Source organism: Struthio camelus, chromosome Z, assembly GCF_040807025.1.
Source record: "Struthio camelus isolate bStrCam1 chromosome Z, bStrCam1.hap1, whole genome shotgun sequence".
Classification (NCBI taxonomy): domain Eukaryota; kingdom Metazoa; phylum Chordata; class Aves; order Struthioniformes; family Struthionidae; genus Struthio; species Struthio camelus.
Genome location: NC_090982.1, coordinates 25,545,272 through 25,563,887, shown reverse-complemented (window position 1 = coordinate 25,563,887; position 18,616 = coordinate 25,545,272). Strand labels below are relative to the sequence as shown.

Genomic DNA, 18,616 nt, shown 5'->3' with positions numbered 1-18,616 from the left:
GGTTGCCTATAGACATTCTACTTCAGGCCAGTTCTGTAAAATTCCATTTTTTTTTCTCATATAAATATATGAAAGTAAAGTGTTAAGCAGACACATAGCATATGTGAAGGCAGCTTGCATCCAGCTAACAAATCCAGTCAAGATGAAGCTACTTAATAACTGTGCAAGTTAGCTACCAGCTTATGGAAATGATCGGAACTTAACAAAAGGGTTACCGAAAGGACCATCCTTAACAAAAGTGGAAAAAAACAGGGATGACAAAACGCAGTTACTATAGTTACCAGAAAGTACATTACGCTGCCAAATAATTATTTCCATTACAGTGTGAAGGTCATTGCTGCTTTCATGTAAATCGCTGGCAAACCTAACTAGCCATTGATTTGATGGTGAGGGATTGGTTCTGGGCACCTAGTACACAAATACTTGAGATACGGCAAATAGGTGTATTGTCTTAAACAAGTTTTCTTGCATGTTTCCCATACTTTTACGGGACTGATAGAAAACAATTCCTTTAGAACAAACAAGCAAACCAACTATAAACTAAGAGGAACAGTGTTGAACATAGGCTTCATCTAGTTTTTATTTATACACTCTATAGTAGTTCCCTCTCCTCTCACTCACAAAGTTGTTTTCCCGTTCTTCTTTTATCTCGCAACTACTGTTTGCTAAGGCTTTATGTATTGCCCACAAGCAATACCTGGAAAATTCAGCTGTACATTTTTGCCTTCATTAATGGTGGCTATCCTAGAGAACATATGGCCTGAAATGAGCTTCATAATTGCATGGATGTAAACTTTGCCCTTGTTATCTGCTCTTTCTGTTTATCACTCATTTTATTGTAACTGAAACTTAGCTTATAAACTTTCTGGGGCAAAGATAGTAACTCTTCCAGCAGACATCTGGCTTATTACATGTGCTAAAAAGCAATGAGAAAAAAAACAAACAAACTTTGCCTCAAACTCTACTCCATTATCAGTCAAGTCCAGATAATATTTGCTTTCGTCCACCCTCTGAACTGCTGTCATACAAACAAACATCAGTCCAGCTTTTAAATCAGCCTAATGAAATGGTAGGGATCACTTATTATCATACCTCTGCATAAGAAAAGGCTAGCAGATGGCATCCAAGGAGAAACCATCCCTCAGCAGCCAGGCTTACTGCGAAGGAGCTGCAGTTAGTTCATTTGTCTCTACTGCTGTCTGTGGAGAAGACTGTTTTGACCTCACTCACCAGCCCCTGCTGCTGCTTGGTCAGACTTAAATCAATGAACGGGTTATCTATGTCACAGCCCTCTAACCTGACAAAATACCAGGTAATACTCATCTTCCACAGTCACTGGAAAAGTTTAGCTGGTAGAAGTGGTCACTCTCCTCCTCATGGTTCAGATCCTAGAGCTTAAACAAACTGTAATTCTTTTAACATTGTCTATATAAATGCATTTGCACATAGAAGACTGTAAATCTGTAAAGATTGCACTACTCACTGTGGTTTCAGGTTTAGAGCTTCTGCTAAATTCTGCTACCCCAAAGTGAGGTTGGCAGTATGGGAAGAATTCCTGAAGGAAGATTTAAATCACGATACGTGATTTAAATCAAGCCACATGGTACATACTTGAAAAATTTCAATGCACACACTTTTTAAGATCATCGGCATAACCACTACACAACAACATGTGAGAAAGGGACCAGTGTAAATACACTGTATATAGCAGCCTTCCTACAGGCAGAATCCTCAGTGAATTTAAAAAGTGACATCCATAGGGGTTCGTTTAATTAAAAAATTATTCAAGTCAGAAGGGCTAGAATTGATTTGAATGACATTCTTGTCCTAGGAATTTTCTACTACAAGTAAGCATTTGTTCTTCAGTTATACCAGTCATCGTAAATACCGGCAATCTACACGCACTACCACTCCAGTGCAAACACAGTTCATCTTTTCCAGACTCCTGAAAAGAAACTAAGCCTCTATAAATTTTGTAATCTCATAAGCCAAACCACCTGAGGAGAGTGCCTGCTGCAAAACAGTATTTCCTCCTCAAGCTACATTTAAAGCTACTCTCCGTGAACAGTAAGCAGTTACAGTCAGATGAATGGTGTATGCGCAGTTACTGCCTACTTCATTGTTTTTGCTCTAGAGCTCTGTGTGGTGCTAACAGTTCCGCTGGGACAACACTTGTTGCAGTTGCTTCTACTGAAGCTTTTGGAAGTGGCTTCTCCACCTCAGCATGCCCTCCGCAGCTGACACGTTCGAGCTATTAGTTTCCTCTTGCACCAAAAAACAGAGAGAGAAAAACAGGGGCTGAACCAGTCGTGCTGTTTCTCCACAACTGGTACTGATGGGTCACTCCAGCTGTGGTTCTCCTTCACTGCTCCTGCATTTCACAGTGCCTTTCTCCACCAGCCACCTGCCCAGCTGCTTTGGGTCACGCTTTGTGGGGCTCGATTTCTGCCCGCCACTCTTGCCTCTGGATCTGGACGCTCAGGGGTGAATGGCTATTACTAAGTTCTTCTCTCTTCCCACAGAACAAAGTTACTCACTGCTGCTAGTCTGCTTCACAAGTAGCAGCTCTGACCTCCAGATGAAAAGGCCACCCCAACATTTTTGTTAGAAAAACGCTATCTATTACTCCGATAGAGCAGAAAGACACGTATCTAGTCTCACAGGGTACTGTAATTAGGGGAAGTGCCATAGATCTAGAAGAGTAAGGGTCAGTAGCAAAGGCAGAGAAGTAGCAGCAGCGGTGAAAGATCAGTGGAAATATCCAGGGCGTGTCTCCTCTTGCAAACAGCTACTCATTACACAGGTCTACACCATGCTCTTGGGCTATCCCTTTTCAGTGCATCCTACAGTCATCCATGACCACAAGCTAATGCAGCATTACATGCTGCTCTGGCTGGCTGTGCTGTTACACATATCAATAGCACTTCTATTAGAACATAAATAGATCATATGCTTTTCTGGCTTTGTTTTGCTTTGGTATGTTTTGGTTTTTTTGGCTCCATCTCTCTCTCTCTCTCTCTCTGAAAAAGAATTCGATTTCTGTAAGTTTGGCAGTAGCCATTGCTGCAAGCAATGCTATAAAAGCCACTCATTTCAGTATCTTTGCAGAAGTACAAAGCGCTCAGTCCACCATTGAAAGCGGGTCCCTAAGGGAGCGCAAGCTCCAGCAGGGAAATTTCAAAGTCTGTGAGGTGAGCAGAAGTACTCTACCTGCGGACATCAGATCTAGGGCGTGGGCCAGTGCAAACAGTGACGTAGCAATACTGCTCATAGACATTTTTAAGTTCTAATAGCAGGTAGCTGATTTCCCTTATTCAGGTAAATTCTCTTTGCTCCTGGGCAAGGTGACTCACGTTTACGATATGCACTTTTGAGTAGGTTATGTAAAGCACTTGTAATATGCCAAGCAGAAGAACCGCAGGCTATGTAACAATGAGACACAGTCTAACTGTTTACATACTTGGTAGCCTTTAATCTACAAGCAAAGATTTTGATAATACAGCAGCAGATTTCCACAACACAACCACTACGTATATCTGCTTTGTGCTCTGGTGTGATTTTCTTCTACCCACTTAATGTGCCCCAACAGACCTATCCGCGCCTCTTTCTTGCCACCATCCCAGTACTAATTGCCAGGATCCTTCTAAAGTCTGTTTACCAGGAAGCAAAATTAGGGGCTACCATGTGGTCTGAGGCCATCACAATGCAAAAGCTGCATGTGCTAATCAGAGGCAGGTGCAACCATTATGATTTTCACAAAGAAAGGCTGCAAAATATTAGGAGGAAATTAAAAGAAGTGGCGATTGTATCCTCCAGATTTCAGTGACAAGACTGTGATGGATGCTGAAGGTGAGTAATAGTCTGTCTATTGCGTTGCCAAGCTCCTTTGCTTAGAATTTCAAGCATCACATGGAAGAAATATACACAGCTTCTCTTTTCCTCTCAATTTCTCTCTGGAAAAAAAGGCCTCAAAGAGCTGGCAACAACTTAACAACGTAATTTCAGATCTCTTTGATCTCAAAGTTATTTGAGTCCTGTACCTTAAAAGCTGCATTGCACATACATGTATGAAGTTCCCGCTCCATTAACCAAATTCTTTGAATAGAGTGACTGAAATTTTTCAGATGGTATCTACACTGTTTGGAGGCTCAGAAACTTCATGAAATGTACAGGTACAGAGGAAAAACAGCAGGGGTCTTAGAGATTAAAACGCTTCAAGTGAAGGATCACAGTCGAAGAGCCCTATACGTCCACTTTAAATAATACCATTTTAGAGCGAAGATATTCAAGGAAAAGCTGTGGTTTTCTAAAGCAAAAGCATTGCAGAAAATTGTGTTCCATCATCTCTCAAGGATACGTTGACTAAGTAATATCAGACAATTAAAAGCTAGCAGAACATTTGTGTCAGACTGCAGTGCCAGAAAAAAAAAATCAAAAATATTAGAGCTTGATCAATAAAAATGAATCCATACAGAAACTGTGCCACTGTCCTGGCTTAGTTATGCTTTTCAGAAAGCGTACAATATCTGAGGATGTTCTAGTAATGTTTGTACAAGGCCTCTCACAAGCTTCTAGCAATCTAAGACATTTTCTTGGGGGTCGCAAGTGCTCACATTCATGCAGCTGGCAAGTTTGTTTTTCCTCAAGAGAAGACATGAACATTGTAAGAAATTGAAGCAAAACTGATTTAAGGAATCAGGATATTACCTACCTCCATTTTAACAGAGCTGAACAAAATCATAAAGAAAATACCTGAAGAATTTAAGAGTGACAGGAATGTAACTGATAGGCCTACAAAATACTTATTATTCCAGCAAGTTTTACCCTGGACAAAGTCTGAGATTAGCTTTTCTCCAAGAGATTCTTTCTACCTGACCGAGGTGAACTTAAAAATAATTGAAAAACAGCCATTACTACAGACTTCCATGATATAGAGATAGCTCTTCTAACTGCTTACCTACGTAAATTTAGTACTTGTTTGGAACATACTGGTAACGCATAACAAAGATACCATAGGTCTAAAATAAAATTTTTATATTATAAACAAAATTCCTTTTCCTGCAGGATGCACAGGCAAGTGAACACTCTGTGAGGTCTATCCAGGCCAAACTATGTCATAAAGAAAAACAGTAGGCCAAAGTACACTGACGCATACGCACAGAAAGGGCATTTCGAAGGAAACCACGTTTTGAAGAGCACCCATTTTCAGCAGTGAAAGATTTAGGTGTCTCCTCTTGACACAGAGCTACAAACTAACCTATCCCTGCTAACTAGTCCTCAGAGGTGAGGTGCACTAGATGAGAACATCACCCTCAGCAGTGCAATCCCTGACAGTGCAAACAGAATGCAAAGCACAGAATTAAAAAATGAAGAGGAAATAATAGAACAGGGAGCGGATTAAGGGGTCTTTATCTCTCCCTCACCCCCCAGGCTGCTGCATCTAGCAATGTGACACTCCACTGCTGCAACTGCAGCTGCAAAGCCGACTCTCTTGCACGTCAACCACGTCAGTCCAGCTGCTACTCAAAGCTATACCTACAGCATCTGCTCCAGAGTCTTCAGAAATGGGAAGAGCAAGTGATCCAAGAGAAAAAGAACGTGAAGTTTTTCTGCATGCCCAGTGGAAGAATGTTTTTCCTCAAACAGCCATTAGAAATCATTTGTTCTCTGATGAAAATGGGTTTTAGTAAGCCATTATTCATCTCTGTATCAGTGGGACAGATTGTATTGCACTAAGGCAAGCAGTTTTGTTTACACTCCATAAAACCACCTTTATCTCCATGATAAAATAAGAATTCTTCATACTTACATAAAATAGACCTAAACAAAAGTCAAGTATTTGCCATTATTTTCTCTAGCTTTCCTCAGAGTTTCCCTTACTGTTCACAGTTCTTGTTAAGGGATATTTACATTTTCAGATCAAGTAACTACAACATATTTTTTAATATATTCTGACTAGTAGACTTATTTCTCACCAGATCTGGCACACGGAAAATGCTTCTGAAGCCAAGACGTTTACATCTCTTCATTTTGTCTTATGAGTCACTGGATTTTACGTCACAAACAGACGTATTTTCTATGCACCACTTTTCCCCCTTCCTATGTACTTCATATATATGACTAATACTGCACAAACATAACCCCTACATCTTATGGGAGATGACTGGACATAGCATATCATTAAGCAAAATGCAAAATTGTTTAAGCACAAGCTATTATTTTGTTTTTTAAAATCAGAGCTCAAGGAATGCTTTGGTATTTTTTCCTCAGGCATGACAAAAACGTAACCCTTCAGCAGGGCAGGACTAGTGCATTATTTACCCTAGAAATTTAATTTTAGTTTTGGCATTTTAGACATTCCAGCATGCATCCAAATATCATGTAATTCTTGTCAGAAAGCAACTTCAGACGCCTCATTGGCGAGCCCCTTTGCAGTTGCCGAGACAAAGAGGCTGAAGAGGCACGCTGTGAGAGAAGAAAGAGCCCAAAAAAGGATTTTAAGTTAAGACCAAACCGCACAGCCTAGGGTGCTCTTAACGCTGAGTTACAGCCCTGCTCATGACAAGGTTACTGCTACCGACTCCCACCGTGAGACTCGCAGATCCCACAACAGGTTCAGGGAAGATGGCATTCACTCTGCCTTTGCTAAGCTCTCTGCTGTAGAAGAGAGTCTGACACTCTCAGGATGTTTCAGGATTATCTCCTCACATTAACATGAGGAATCCCCATCCACATGGGACGTGAAGTTACAAAAATATCTAGCGTCTATGTTTATGAAGAATATGTTAATTACTAATTCTGCCTCCAGTTGAGGTATTGCTCTGTTGAATCCCCCATGCCCATACCTTGTGACGCAATTTCTTTGGCTACCAGACCTGCTAGTGCACCTCTTCAGAGCAACACAGGACTGGCAGAAATATTCCAGGTCACCGAAACATATACTGCTATCACAGGTGCCATGTCACACACTCCTTTATGAGCTCACTCTGTCCCATCTCAACAGCAACTGGTATGTCACTGCCCTTGAGCTTCATATTAGAGGTCAAAGCAGAGCAGAGATAAAGCCAGAACTGGCACAAGTCAGGCCAAGATACTGTCCTTTGCCTGCTATAACATGAATAGCACAAGCTTCCGCATCTTTTTTGTGTACAAAGAAAAACAAAAAAGGGGAAGTGAGCCCTCTGAGCAATGAGGGTGGGTTGGCAAGTACAGACCGGCTTCTGAACTACCTGCCTACCTTGCCTAAGTGTTTCCACTGGGATCAAGGGCACAGCGGGATGGGAACAGGAACTGACCCAGGAGCTGAACAGGCATCCGCTGAGGAAACAAGCTCCTCCCCACGCCCGGCTTCTCGAAGAAGTGGCACAGGAAGTCCCAGGACAGAGCTGCAAGTATCTTTCCAGCCAAAAAACCAAACTGCAATAGTACATGGCTGGAGAAATAGAAATGCAATACCTATGTCCAACAGGGAAGAAAAGCGACTGTGAGCAAGAGAGGCAGATAGATAGGTCTGATCTTAAGTGTGAATAAGACTTCAAGTAAGCAAGATCTTGCAGAGAAAGTTACCTACAACTTGGAATTAAATGGAAAACGGTACAAAATGCCTGTTAAACAACAGGTCATGCCAGGTTCACCTCAAACTTTCTAGACAAATGCAGCTGGCTTGTCTGGACTTCAGTAAGAAATGTGAAGCATGTTACCTAGGAAATCAGGAGAAGGTGTGAATTCACATAAACTGCAAGGCAGGCAAGGCGCTTGGCTGCAGAAGAGACACCTTGTTAAAAGGGAAAGCATCAGGCAAATGTATTCTGCCAGTAAAGCTCTTCACGGATAAATTACGGGGCCAAACTTGATGAATTTTGTTTATAAACAGCACTGGCAGAAAAAGCTAGAGCTTAATGACATACTTGCTGGCAACACTATGCTATGGGGCATTTCCATCAACACAGGATCTCAAACAGACAACACTTGGGGATGTGAATATACGAAAAGGAATTAAATTCACTAACAGAAGAAGATGCAAGTACTGGAAAACTGGAAGTTCAGGTGAAAACACAGAATATGGAGAAGATCGCAAGCTGACCAACCTCCCCAGTGTGACACGGCTGCAAATCCTAGGTTTCCTCAGAAACATATTTCCAGTAAAGACAGGGAAGAATTAGTTCCACCATAAGAAATCTTTACAAGGCTTCCTCTGGAATATTGTGAATTTTAGAGTAGGACAGGAACAGAGAAGGGCACACAGGGTGACCAGGAGGATGGAAGCTCACCTGGAGAGGGACTACCTGGATTTGTCTTATCTAGTCTAGCAATATAAAATTGTATGTGTGTCTACCCCAGACACTGAGCTTTGTCCCTTTCTGGTACCATATTTCAAGAAAAATTTGACTTCAATATCTCAAAGTCATTTCCGAGAACAGCAGCTATAACCTTAAGGCAACCCAGATGCTGACAACATGGCTATCAACAAAAGGGGATGGAAAAAGAGTAGTTTATTATTCTCCCTGACTTCACCAGCAGTGCTGCAGACAACACTCACAAATGAAAAACCTTAACCTATTATATACTACTGGAGCATGTGGATCTCTGTGCTACGTCTTGTATTATTACAAAAAAATCACCTGTTCTGTGAGATGGCATGTACATGTGTATGTGTGTATCTCCCTGGTGGTATCTTCCAAGCTAGGTGGACCTAAATAATGCTGCTCCCAGAAAACTGGCTACTACATTAAGTGTTAGCTACTAAGCAATATTTTTAAAGAAAAAAAGAAAAAGAAAAAAGTGCCTGCACACATACATACACACACACATAGAGCGCACCTTTGACAGAGCACTGAGGAGGGTATAGGGCAGTCCAGAAACACAGTATAAACATGCAAAGCATTTGAGAACTTACTGTACTAGATTTCTGACAACCGTGTCAGAATAACATCGTTGAGTTTACGCCCAGAGATATCTCTGTTGCTAGGAGGGAGGCATTTTCCATAATCTAGTAAGGGTGCATATTTTAGAGAAGTTGTATTGAACTTCTCAATTAGTGAGCCCTGCAGAAAAGTCTTACGATTTCGCAGGAGGAATAAAATACTTTCAATTGAATGTATTTTGTCTTTTGCTCTTTCCTGCACTTAGTCAGTTCTGAAGTCCATTTCACTCACAATATGTTTCAACTATCCAATGCAAACAGAAAAAGATGTAGAAAAAAGTTTATAGGTCTTACTTACCTTTTTATATGTTTTCTCTTCATTTGGCTTTCCGGCAGAAGCATCACCATTTTCAGTAACGGCCGACATCTAACAACACAAGCTTGGGTTACAAAGTAACTCTACTTTAGAAAAATGAGTGTTCAGCATATACAATTTATTAGCCCTTTTTGCTAAGTTCAGACACTTCAGAGGACAGCAAGTCACCAAGACCAGTCACACTTCACGGTGACTCTCTTCCAATGAAGCTATCCTTAGTTTTCTTCTTTTTTTGGTCACTCAATTGAAACAATGTCCAGAGGAGCTGAAGACAGTATTTTTTAAATTAGTATTACAGTAAGCTGTTTCCCTCTTTGTAGGGGCAGTTTACAACTGCACTCGCATGTCCTATTCTCCTACTCTATCCAAAATTCACTTATCTGACTTGCTGAACTCATTGCTAATTCAGCCATTATGTATTTTAGAGTATTTTACATATTTCTTTCTTCGAGCAAGCAACAGATTTTTAAGCATATATGCAGTCTTTGCTCCTAATAATTCCTGCCCTAACACCTTTATCCAATTCTCTAAAACATCTTAACTCTAGTCTGGGGGCCCAGATGTAGTCTGTTGAGCGATGCCATCAGCACCAACATCCCAGCCCTGTGCAGGCCACCAACATGTTCAGAAGGAACCTCACCTCCAGCTTCACCTTCTCTTTACCAAAAAGGTAAAGATTTTTGCTATGAGCACTGATCCTACACTTGTCATTTACCGTACGGCTCTCCCCTAAGGCAAACCCTCACTTCCGCAGAAGCTGATGCCCTAAGGTACCTCCTCGCCATCCAGCTGTGCGTGCTCCTGTCTCATCTGACCTTTCCCAGCCCCGTTGCCATTACCACCTAACACCTACCCCGCGATGAAGCAATGCTGCTTCCCCTTTTAGCAGGTTACTGGCTACCAGGAGCAGCAGCCCAAGCGCTAGATCTGTCCACGTCTCCCCAGCTCCTTCACGGAGGCAGAGGCAGGAGCAGATGCTATTGCCACCACCAGCACTTTCCTCTGCCACCAACCAGCAGTCACTGTACTGGGCCTTTCGCAGCACATGAGACGTCTGCCCTCTTAGTAACGTTAGTGAATTTGAACACACTTTTGCATTATTACAGAAAAACTAATGTAAGGATTGGAAGTTACAAGTTAAAGGTCAAGTTATCATTTTCTCACCATCTCTTCTTTATGGGTACTTCATCGACTTTCAGACTATCTCTGCAACTGTTCATATTTAAACCACCTTTTAAATAACTTTTCTTAGCTTCTAAATTACCTGCAGATTAACTGATCTGCAAACTCTTTAGGGAAGCACAATGTCTTTTTGTTATTTTCTATGTCCTTTTTTTCTTTTAAGTTACATCAACAATGCAATCCTCCTCCAAAACAAATCTGCGTTTTCCTTTGCGGTTCATACAGTTTCCATGAAAACACTACACTGATCACAAACATGCAGTCTTTGAAATTCTGCTTTTCCAAGACAGCATTTCTTCAAACTCCTTTTAAAAAAAAACAAATACATAAGAGATGCAAATTGTCCTCCTCTTCTGAACCACTGTGCCAGCACCTTAAATCTCTGCACTGTAACAGCAGCGCTCATAAGGATGTGTTTGGGATGGATTCTCCGCACTGACTAAAAGGACAGTATTACCTCAACATGACCTTCCCGCATCAGTTTGTATCTAGGAAGACAGACCTACACATGGCAGTGAAAACCTGCTCCCCAGCAGGTCTCGTGAGATGAGCTTGAAGGTGCAGTGATGGGCAAAAGCATGAGGCTTGCGCTTTTGTGCTTATGAGCCAAACTTTCAACAGCATGTCTCAATGGCACAAAGCCTTCTGCTCCCTTAATGCACTGTATCCTCAAAGCTGCAAGGAGGTATTTGATGTTACATCTCACACCATTGCTGTGAAGCAACACTACAACAAGAACAAATCACTAAATTAGAAATCACTGCGGTCAGACACTCTTGAGAGTGGCTGCCAAGGTTAAAAAAAGCTACAAGGATGTGTTCTCAAAATCATGCTAGATTTTGCCAACAGTTTCGTAATGGAAGCATACCTACCCTTCTGAACTACAGGGCAAGTCATCTGGAGTTGAGAGCTACGATCAGCCCATTCATTGGTGCTGTTAATATTTTCCAGGACCTATTAAAAAAAAAAAAGTCTGTTATTATTATACCATCACAGATGTGTATCTCACAGAATAGCTTTAGAATTCCTTTTAATGACACTTCTTAGCCCAAGCAGGCAACAGTCCAGCTAGAAGTGATGCTGTTCAAAAACCTTCTCAAATATCTTGGTTACTAGTCATTTAACATACTTAGAAACAAGCTGATAAAATCAGCACAAACTAATTTGCCTTTGCCCTAGATATTTTACTACAATGGCATCAACAATCCTACTATACCACATTTATATGGAGCAACAGACATATATGCCATATAGCATCATGTAATTACATGTTCTCTTCCATGAAGAGTTAAAAAACACTAAAACTATAATCCTCACTCACTTGGAACAGCCTGTGCTTCTAATTCTATCAAAGTAAAAGAGATGAGCAACTGGAGCGAATGTTTGGAGGACTGAGCACTGAGTAGTTTTACGTTAACAAACCCATTTTCCCATTTTGGAAGTCTTCTGTAACAGTAGTTTCTATATAGCACAGTTTTTGCAAGCGATCTTGTTATGGTCAGGTATTATGTAGTTAAAACGGGCTGATTACACATATGACAGAGAATATTAAGTGTTCAGATATTATTTTATAGCTCTTTGGAATCAGCTCTTCCCCTCCTCCCCCCATCTTCCACATCATCTTTAACCTATATGGATACATCTATTCTTCCATTTCATTTCTCAGCTATATTGGAAGAAAACAGATCTCATTGGTCTTTTAATCAGTAAAAATGGCATTTTGTTCTTTACTAAAAATTGATTAAAAATAAAAAAGCTTCATTCACTGAACTTAATTTTCCAGTAATCTGAAAAGTATCCAGAAGACCACTCAGAAGCCTTTTTCATAGAAGATTTCAAAATAGTTTTTGTCCTACCTCAGCTACCTACACTCTTCATTCATTCATTGCAGCCTTCAAGCAATTAATATATTTTAATTAAAAACTCCATTACTTGGATACGTATTTTCATCATCCTGCTCTTCAAGCTCCTACTAAAGAGGATGACTCAGTTTAAAAAACTTTTAAAAATGACTAGAATTTATCTAGCTTATCTGTATTCACATATTTTATGTCATTAGTTAACACTAACCCAGGTTTGCAGCTATCAATACAAGAACATAGCCGTTAGGCACTCTGGTTAAAACCACTGTCTTTGAAAAATGGGCCTAAACCTCAACTAAATCACTTTAGTACAAAGACCGCTTAAGTAGAGCTTTCCCAAGGGGTCAGTCTACCAAAAAACCCAAATCATCCCCCCACCCAAACAAATCCAGATACAGTAAGATTTTCTGCTACTCCTCAAACCTCCTGAGATATGGTCATACGTACTCAGCAAAGGCCAAATACGAATGCAGCGCAGAAACTTCCTTTGCGTAATATGTCAGCTGAAGAAACATCAATGCCAGACGTGGAAGCCTGTTTATCCCTAGTATAGTCAAAAAAATTATTCAGGAACACTTCATTCTTGTAAAAATATGCCCCTGTAACGTTGCTAACGTTATGAGGAAGACAGTGATACCCCAACTGCAGTTACTAATGAATACACAAATTTACACCATGAAGAGGGGAGCTTGTTCCTACGCAAGCCAGTTTATTTCACTCCTAGAGGCATCTAGAAATAGATTTCATCATCATGAAATAGATGAATTTCAGTTCATAGCCTTTTGAGAAACAGAACATACAGCTCTAATTTAGCCAGTGCTGTGTGAAACATCTCTAAAGATCACACCACTCTGACAACCTTCCCGTGTTCCACACGGATAATTTTTTGCCTAGCAAGTATAACCTAGTGTATTTTCCCTCTACTTTGCAGCTACTGAAATGGCACAGGGTGCCTCCTCACGTGCTCTACAGTGTGCATATTAAGAGCTACTGTTTCAGTCTGCAAAGGTTAAGTCAGAACTTAGAGACTTCTCAAAGACTGGGCTATACAGATCTCCTGTTTAGCTTCTCAAGGGCAGATCCCCGCGGCTGACAATAAAAAGAAACATCAAAACGCAGTAAAGATATAGAGAACGTTCTTCCAGAATCCTCTTGGAGGATCAGCAACCTGGTCTTGGGTCTAATCTGCAGCAAAAAACAGTGTGAACCGCTTTCAGCTCCCAAGACACTAGTCTAAAGCTTTGAATTCCAAGTGTCAGTATACACTGTCTAAAGTGCAGATTAAAATAAAACAAAACTACAACTACTTTAAATAAAAATATACATACTAGGATTTATTTCGTCACTGGAAGCGTCAACGCTTCTTAACTTCACGCAAGCTGCAAGTCTGCTTTACCCACCTTACAGCTGGACTTTTGAGAACAAAATGAGTATGACATTTCTTGTGACAGCGAGCAAATGTGAGCTTCCTACCCAGCTTCTCTTTTTTCCTTGAATTCATAATTGCATATTTCTTTCACTTCAGAAATTTGTCTTTTACTGAAAGGAGAAGACATTCATAGCTTATAAGTAATGACCTGTTTTTACATAACCATAATTTTTAAGTTACGACTCACAGGAACAGGTACTACTACCATTACTTTAGTAGTCTTTTAGCTCAATTGCCTGTGAATACCAGAATTCCCATCAACTTCAACAAAAGTAGATATCTAAAACAAACGCTACAATGACACTCTTACAGACCTCATCTGCAAATTCATCCAACCAAAAAGTAGTTCTGCTTTCTGTTGTCAAGAAAACATTACTCTGCTTGAAGAACACATTTCTCAGTATCTTCTGATCATTTTTAAAATAAATCATTTTTTAAAAAACACGCACATAAAATCCACTGCTTAGGAATCACATTCCAAATTTTCCAAAGGTAGTTTCTCACTACAGTTGCTATTGTGGCCTGACTAATAGTTGAGATGTGCATTTTTCTCCTAGCTTTTGTGAGAGTCATCACCTCAGGAGTACTGCGGACAGTTTTCTACAGTAGTATACTCAGTCAGAAAGGGAAACATCATTTGAGTGAAAAGGTTTTGCCATGTTTTCATCTATCATTTTAAATATGAGGAATAAAAAATAAACAAAACCAAAGCAAAATGACCCTTCCAATTTTCCGATGAGCACAGGGAGAGGTAAAGGAGAATATTAGAAAGTATTACGGCTTTTTATGTCTGGTAAGATATAAACACCCATAGACTGCTTTGTACAATCAGATTTTGCAAGTTTAAGAGTCTGAAACAGACCCAATTGGGTTTTCAAAAAGCATTGGGAGGATTTTTCTCATGAACGCATTGGGACGGCACATAAAACTCTGGAATTAATCCTGAAATCTGGTTCTCAGACTTTTGTGCATTTCAGGTAAGTTTAAAAAAAAAAAAAAATCCTCCCTCCTTCCAGAAAGATAAAATACCAGAAACAGAGCAGTTGCCTCCTTGGAAAAGCATATATAATTTCCTATTAAATTAATATCAAACTTACTAACTTAGCACCAGACACAAATGGAGATGATCATACTAATATCTGGCCTAAATAATTGGAAGTTTTCAACCAAAGACTGCACTCTTGACAAAGGTAGCTTGTCAGAACTACCTGCAAAAACGTCACCAACAGAACTTCTAATTACAAAGTTAAATTTGTAATGTCTTCTATTAAAAAGAGTCGTCATTATCACAATTAAACTCTTTTGTAGCCTTTATTGCTCCTCTGTAATTTTGATTTTAAAGTAGCATCTTTTAAGATAGCTACAAAAATTACTTGTTGCAAAATTCATTTTTACTAGCCAAATTTGCTCAGTCATGCTGTGCCTTGTGGTAGTGGTTGTGAAAGTCAGTTCCTCAATTCGTTTCAGATCTATAAGGCGATACATTTCCACCAAGCCTCTTGGGGATAGAGTTAAATTGCCAGACTTCAGCTCCAATGTAAAACTGGAAATCTTTGTAATGCTCTGATGTAGAAAAATCCAGACCAAAAATGCTCCACAATGGAAGAAATTCAACACATTTATTCAATAATGAAAAAAAAATACTTTCTTTCTAAATACTTATCTCAAACAATTGCTCCCACCCCAAAGTATTCATTGGATTCTATTGTCTTTCTCACCTCCTTAAGTAAAGTAAACATTACACTCCCGCTTCCTCATATCACATTTTCCCCTTTCAAACCTTTTTTATCCTTAATTTCTCCTCCTTTACCAAACTCCCCCAAGTCATTAATAGTGAGGTTCAACAAACAGACAACATGCTTGACGGATGCAACTTCCAGCAGCTTTTTAATTTAATACCTCTCTGCTACAGCGACAGACATCCACTAGAAACTGTTGTCATAGCATGGAAGATTAAAGAGGTAACAGTTACTGGACAAAAAGATTTTCAAAGGAATGACTAATAGGATGACTGCATTCTCATGCCACAAAGCATAAAGGAGTAGCACCCAGAGCAAAGGCACTATTGAGGCTAGCTTCTCCTGCCTACTTGGGTTTTAGGGCCATCAAGACTAGAGCTCACATCTTAGGCACTCAACAAAATTTTCTCATATATGATGCATTTATAATCTCCCTCCCCTGTGGATTCTCACCACCTAATATGGAATTAACATCAGTAACAGTTTTCCCCATTAGAACTCATCTCTACTTGCCTATTTTTCCTGTTAAATTTGCGGGAATTCTAGACCACTGTCATATTTCATTGACATTGACCAATAGATTTCCTCTTCCCTCTCCAGGAAAATTTGAATAGTAGGATTATTTAGAAGATTATTTGCAAAGAAAGAGACTCGGGACACCAAAAAAAAAAAAAAAAACCTCTAACATACATAAAGCTTGCCTGCATGCATCTCATCTCCATAGCAAATCCAAATTAAAAATATCAGCATACTTCTGGGTATCCCTGGGGACAGGAACTGAAGAAGGGACCTCAGAGGTGGTTTTTTTTTTTTTTTTGCATTAAATTAATATGAGAAAACTCAGAAGGTAGCTGAATTTCTAACATAAAGAAAAGAATCTGACCTAAATTGTTAGAACTTGTCAAAACTAATTTTATTCCCAGGCAGAAATTACATTTTAGCTTCTTTACAGAGTATTTCACTGTGCTCTAACATCGTTGACTATGATCTCAAAGATTTAATTGACTCTGTTGTGAGGTGGCTGAGCAGATTCAGACTGCACAAGAACCTGTGAGCAACACTAGGCCATGTGTCACTAAGCAGATGTAAACAACTAAAAGGAAGTATAATTGCTGTAGCACACAGAGTAAAAAAGAAGGCAATACAAGAGACATCCTACAGCTTTCTCCATCATCAGAAATATACCCCCTGCTCTGTAAGTGTCGTATCAGGATAGTCATACAGACCTTAAGAAAAAAATGAAGTAATTTACTTGGCCATTCAATCGTATGCAAATATACATACAGTTCAGATTTTTTTTTTGTAAGTATCCCAGACACTAGTTTGTGAACGGGATTCAATTTTTGACAGCAGAAAACAAGCAGCCATCTAAGATCAAGCACACCCATACGTCCACATACCTGTTATACTCAAGCAGTAAAACCTAAACTTTTTAGGCCAGCATATCCTGAGAACGAAGTAAATGCTTACATACTGTGATGGACAGGACAACCACTAGAAGTTCTGGAAAAACTTTTTCTTCCTCCCCTTCATGAACTTTCAGTATCAGAGCTTCCGCGTGAGAATCTTAAAACTCAACACCTTCCTCAACGACGGTTTGTTTGCTGAGATTCCTCGACAACTGTTAGTCCATTACACCTCCAACGTCAACTGCCGTACCTTCGACGCTTCCAGAAGCGCTGGAGGAACGCCTCCACAAGCACCGCCTCTTTCCAAACACCAACAGCAAAAGCCTTTTATGGCATAGGAGGTACCTCTGATTTATCCTGCTAAAAATCTGGCAGAGAAAATATGTTGTATGAATTGTAACTAGTGGTCAGGCCTGTTATCTTGGCAACCTTTCCCCCCCCCCCCAACCTTTTTTTTCCTTTTTTTCTTAAATATCCCAAGCTGATTATGGAGGTTGAAATTGTGATTGAAAGCCAACCCTGCTGGGTGAAACTTGTGAGAGAATTGTAAAGGTTGTTCTATAGGCAAGACTAACCTTTTATAGCTTTCAACGATTAATATCGGGATACAATTTCAGACGTAACAGCTGCACTGAGTTTAAAAAGTGCAGATCAGAAATTGTACAGCTTGTTATGCCCAGCAAAAAATGAATTATTCCTAAGAGCCATACAACCTAGCTCATTTTGGCCGGTTTCAAGGTCCTATCAGCCTGTTAATCTTTCTAAATCACTTTTTCTATTTTGCTTCTGAAGTTAAGACGGACACGCAAAGCGCAAACAGTACGCTAACAGTGCCGAAATTCAAGTCTCAAACAAAATGGAAAAGAACTTCTGTTTCTCCTCATGGTCTTGTCTTCACGGTAACGACAGGACAACACAAAGGCATTTCTCAACTATACGGATGAAGACAGAGCACAGGCATCACGAAGCTGCCATTCAGACTGTTCACCTCCTCTAAACCATTTCAGTCACTTATATCACCTTCACTTACTTAGCCTAAAAATTAAAACATTAGTTTCTACGTCTTGCCAGATCTTTTAGGCTCGCAGTAACTAACCTAAATACAGTGCTATGATTCAGACGCTGTTTGATCCCTTCAATGATCCTTACAGGGGGACCAGTCTTTTCTTAGTTTGCAAACTGAATTTGAGAACTAACTTAGAGAAAGTAATGTATACTTCAAAACTGTACATGTTTACATTTTAATGCTTTGATTTACAGTAAGAAGTGCCAGATCATCTATCCTCCTTTTTTGGCCTTCAGAAAGGGAAAGCACATAAAAAGGTATAAGAACACCAGAAAATATCACTACCATCCACGTTTACAAATACTTGGACTACTGTTCAATGATCTGGGAGACTTGACAGCTTGCAGAAGATCTGCCCCATTGGAGGAAGTGCCATTAGTGCTTTAGGTTGCTCTCTGATATGAAACAAACTAACCTACAACTGTAACATGCAAGTCACAGAAAGAGCCACAAAAGTATCATTAAGTTATAGATAACTACATATTTTCTGTATGTACACAACAAATCACATCCTTTGTTTTGAAAATAAAGGCTGTAATTTTTCAGATGGATACTTGCTTACTCAGTGGAAATAAAGCTGTTTTTCCATTAGAGGAAGCAAAGTTTACAGATCCTCAAAAACACAGCACACAGTGCTCCTCCAGCAAAATACATCCTTTCCATTTGTAATTCGTATATTTTTGAAATTCT

General features: G+C 39.8%; 1 protein-coding gene across 13 annotated transcripts in view; it reads right to left on the bottom strand.

Moving 5' to 3' along the window:
- The window catches only part of PIP5K1B (phosphatidylinositol-4-phosphate 5-kinase type 1 beta), a 109,839-nt gene that overhangs the window by 61,597 nt on the left and 29,626 nt on the right, over positions 1-18,616 (bottom strand). For 11 of the 13 annotated variants that reach the window (XM_068927990.1, XM_068927992.1, XM_068927999.1 and 8 more), the window contains 2 exons: positions 11,294-11,375; positions 9,222-9,290 (listed from right to left, as the gene is read on the bottom strand). In XM_068927990.1, the coding sequence (XP_068784091.1) occupies positions 9,222-9,290 (69 nt within the window). In that variant the 5' untranslated portion in view covers positions 11,294-11,375. Of the gene's footprint in view, positions 1-9,221; positions 9,291-11,293; positions 11,376-12,730; positions 12,828-18,616 lie in introns of all 13 variants that reach the window. The other 2 variants (XM_068927995.1, XM_068928000.1) reach the window with 1 other exon arrangement.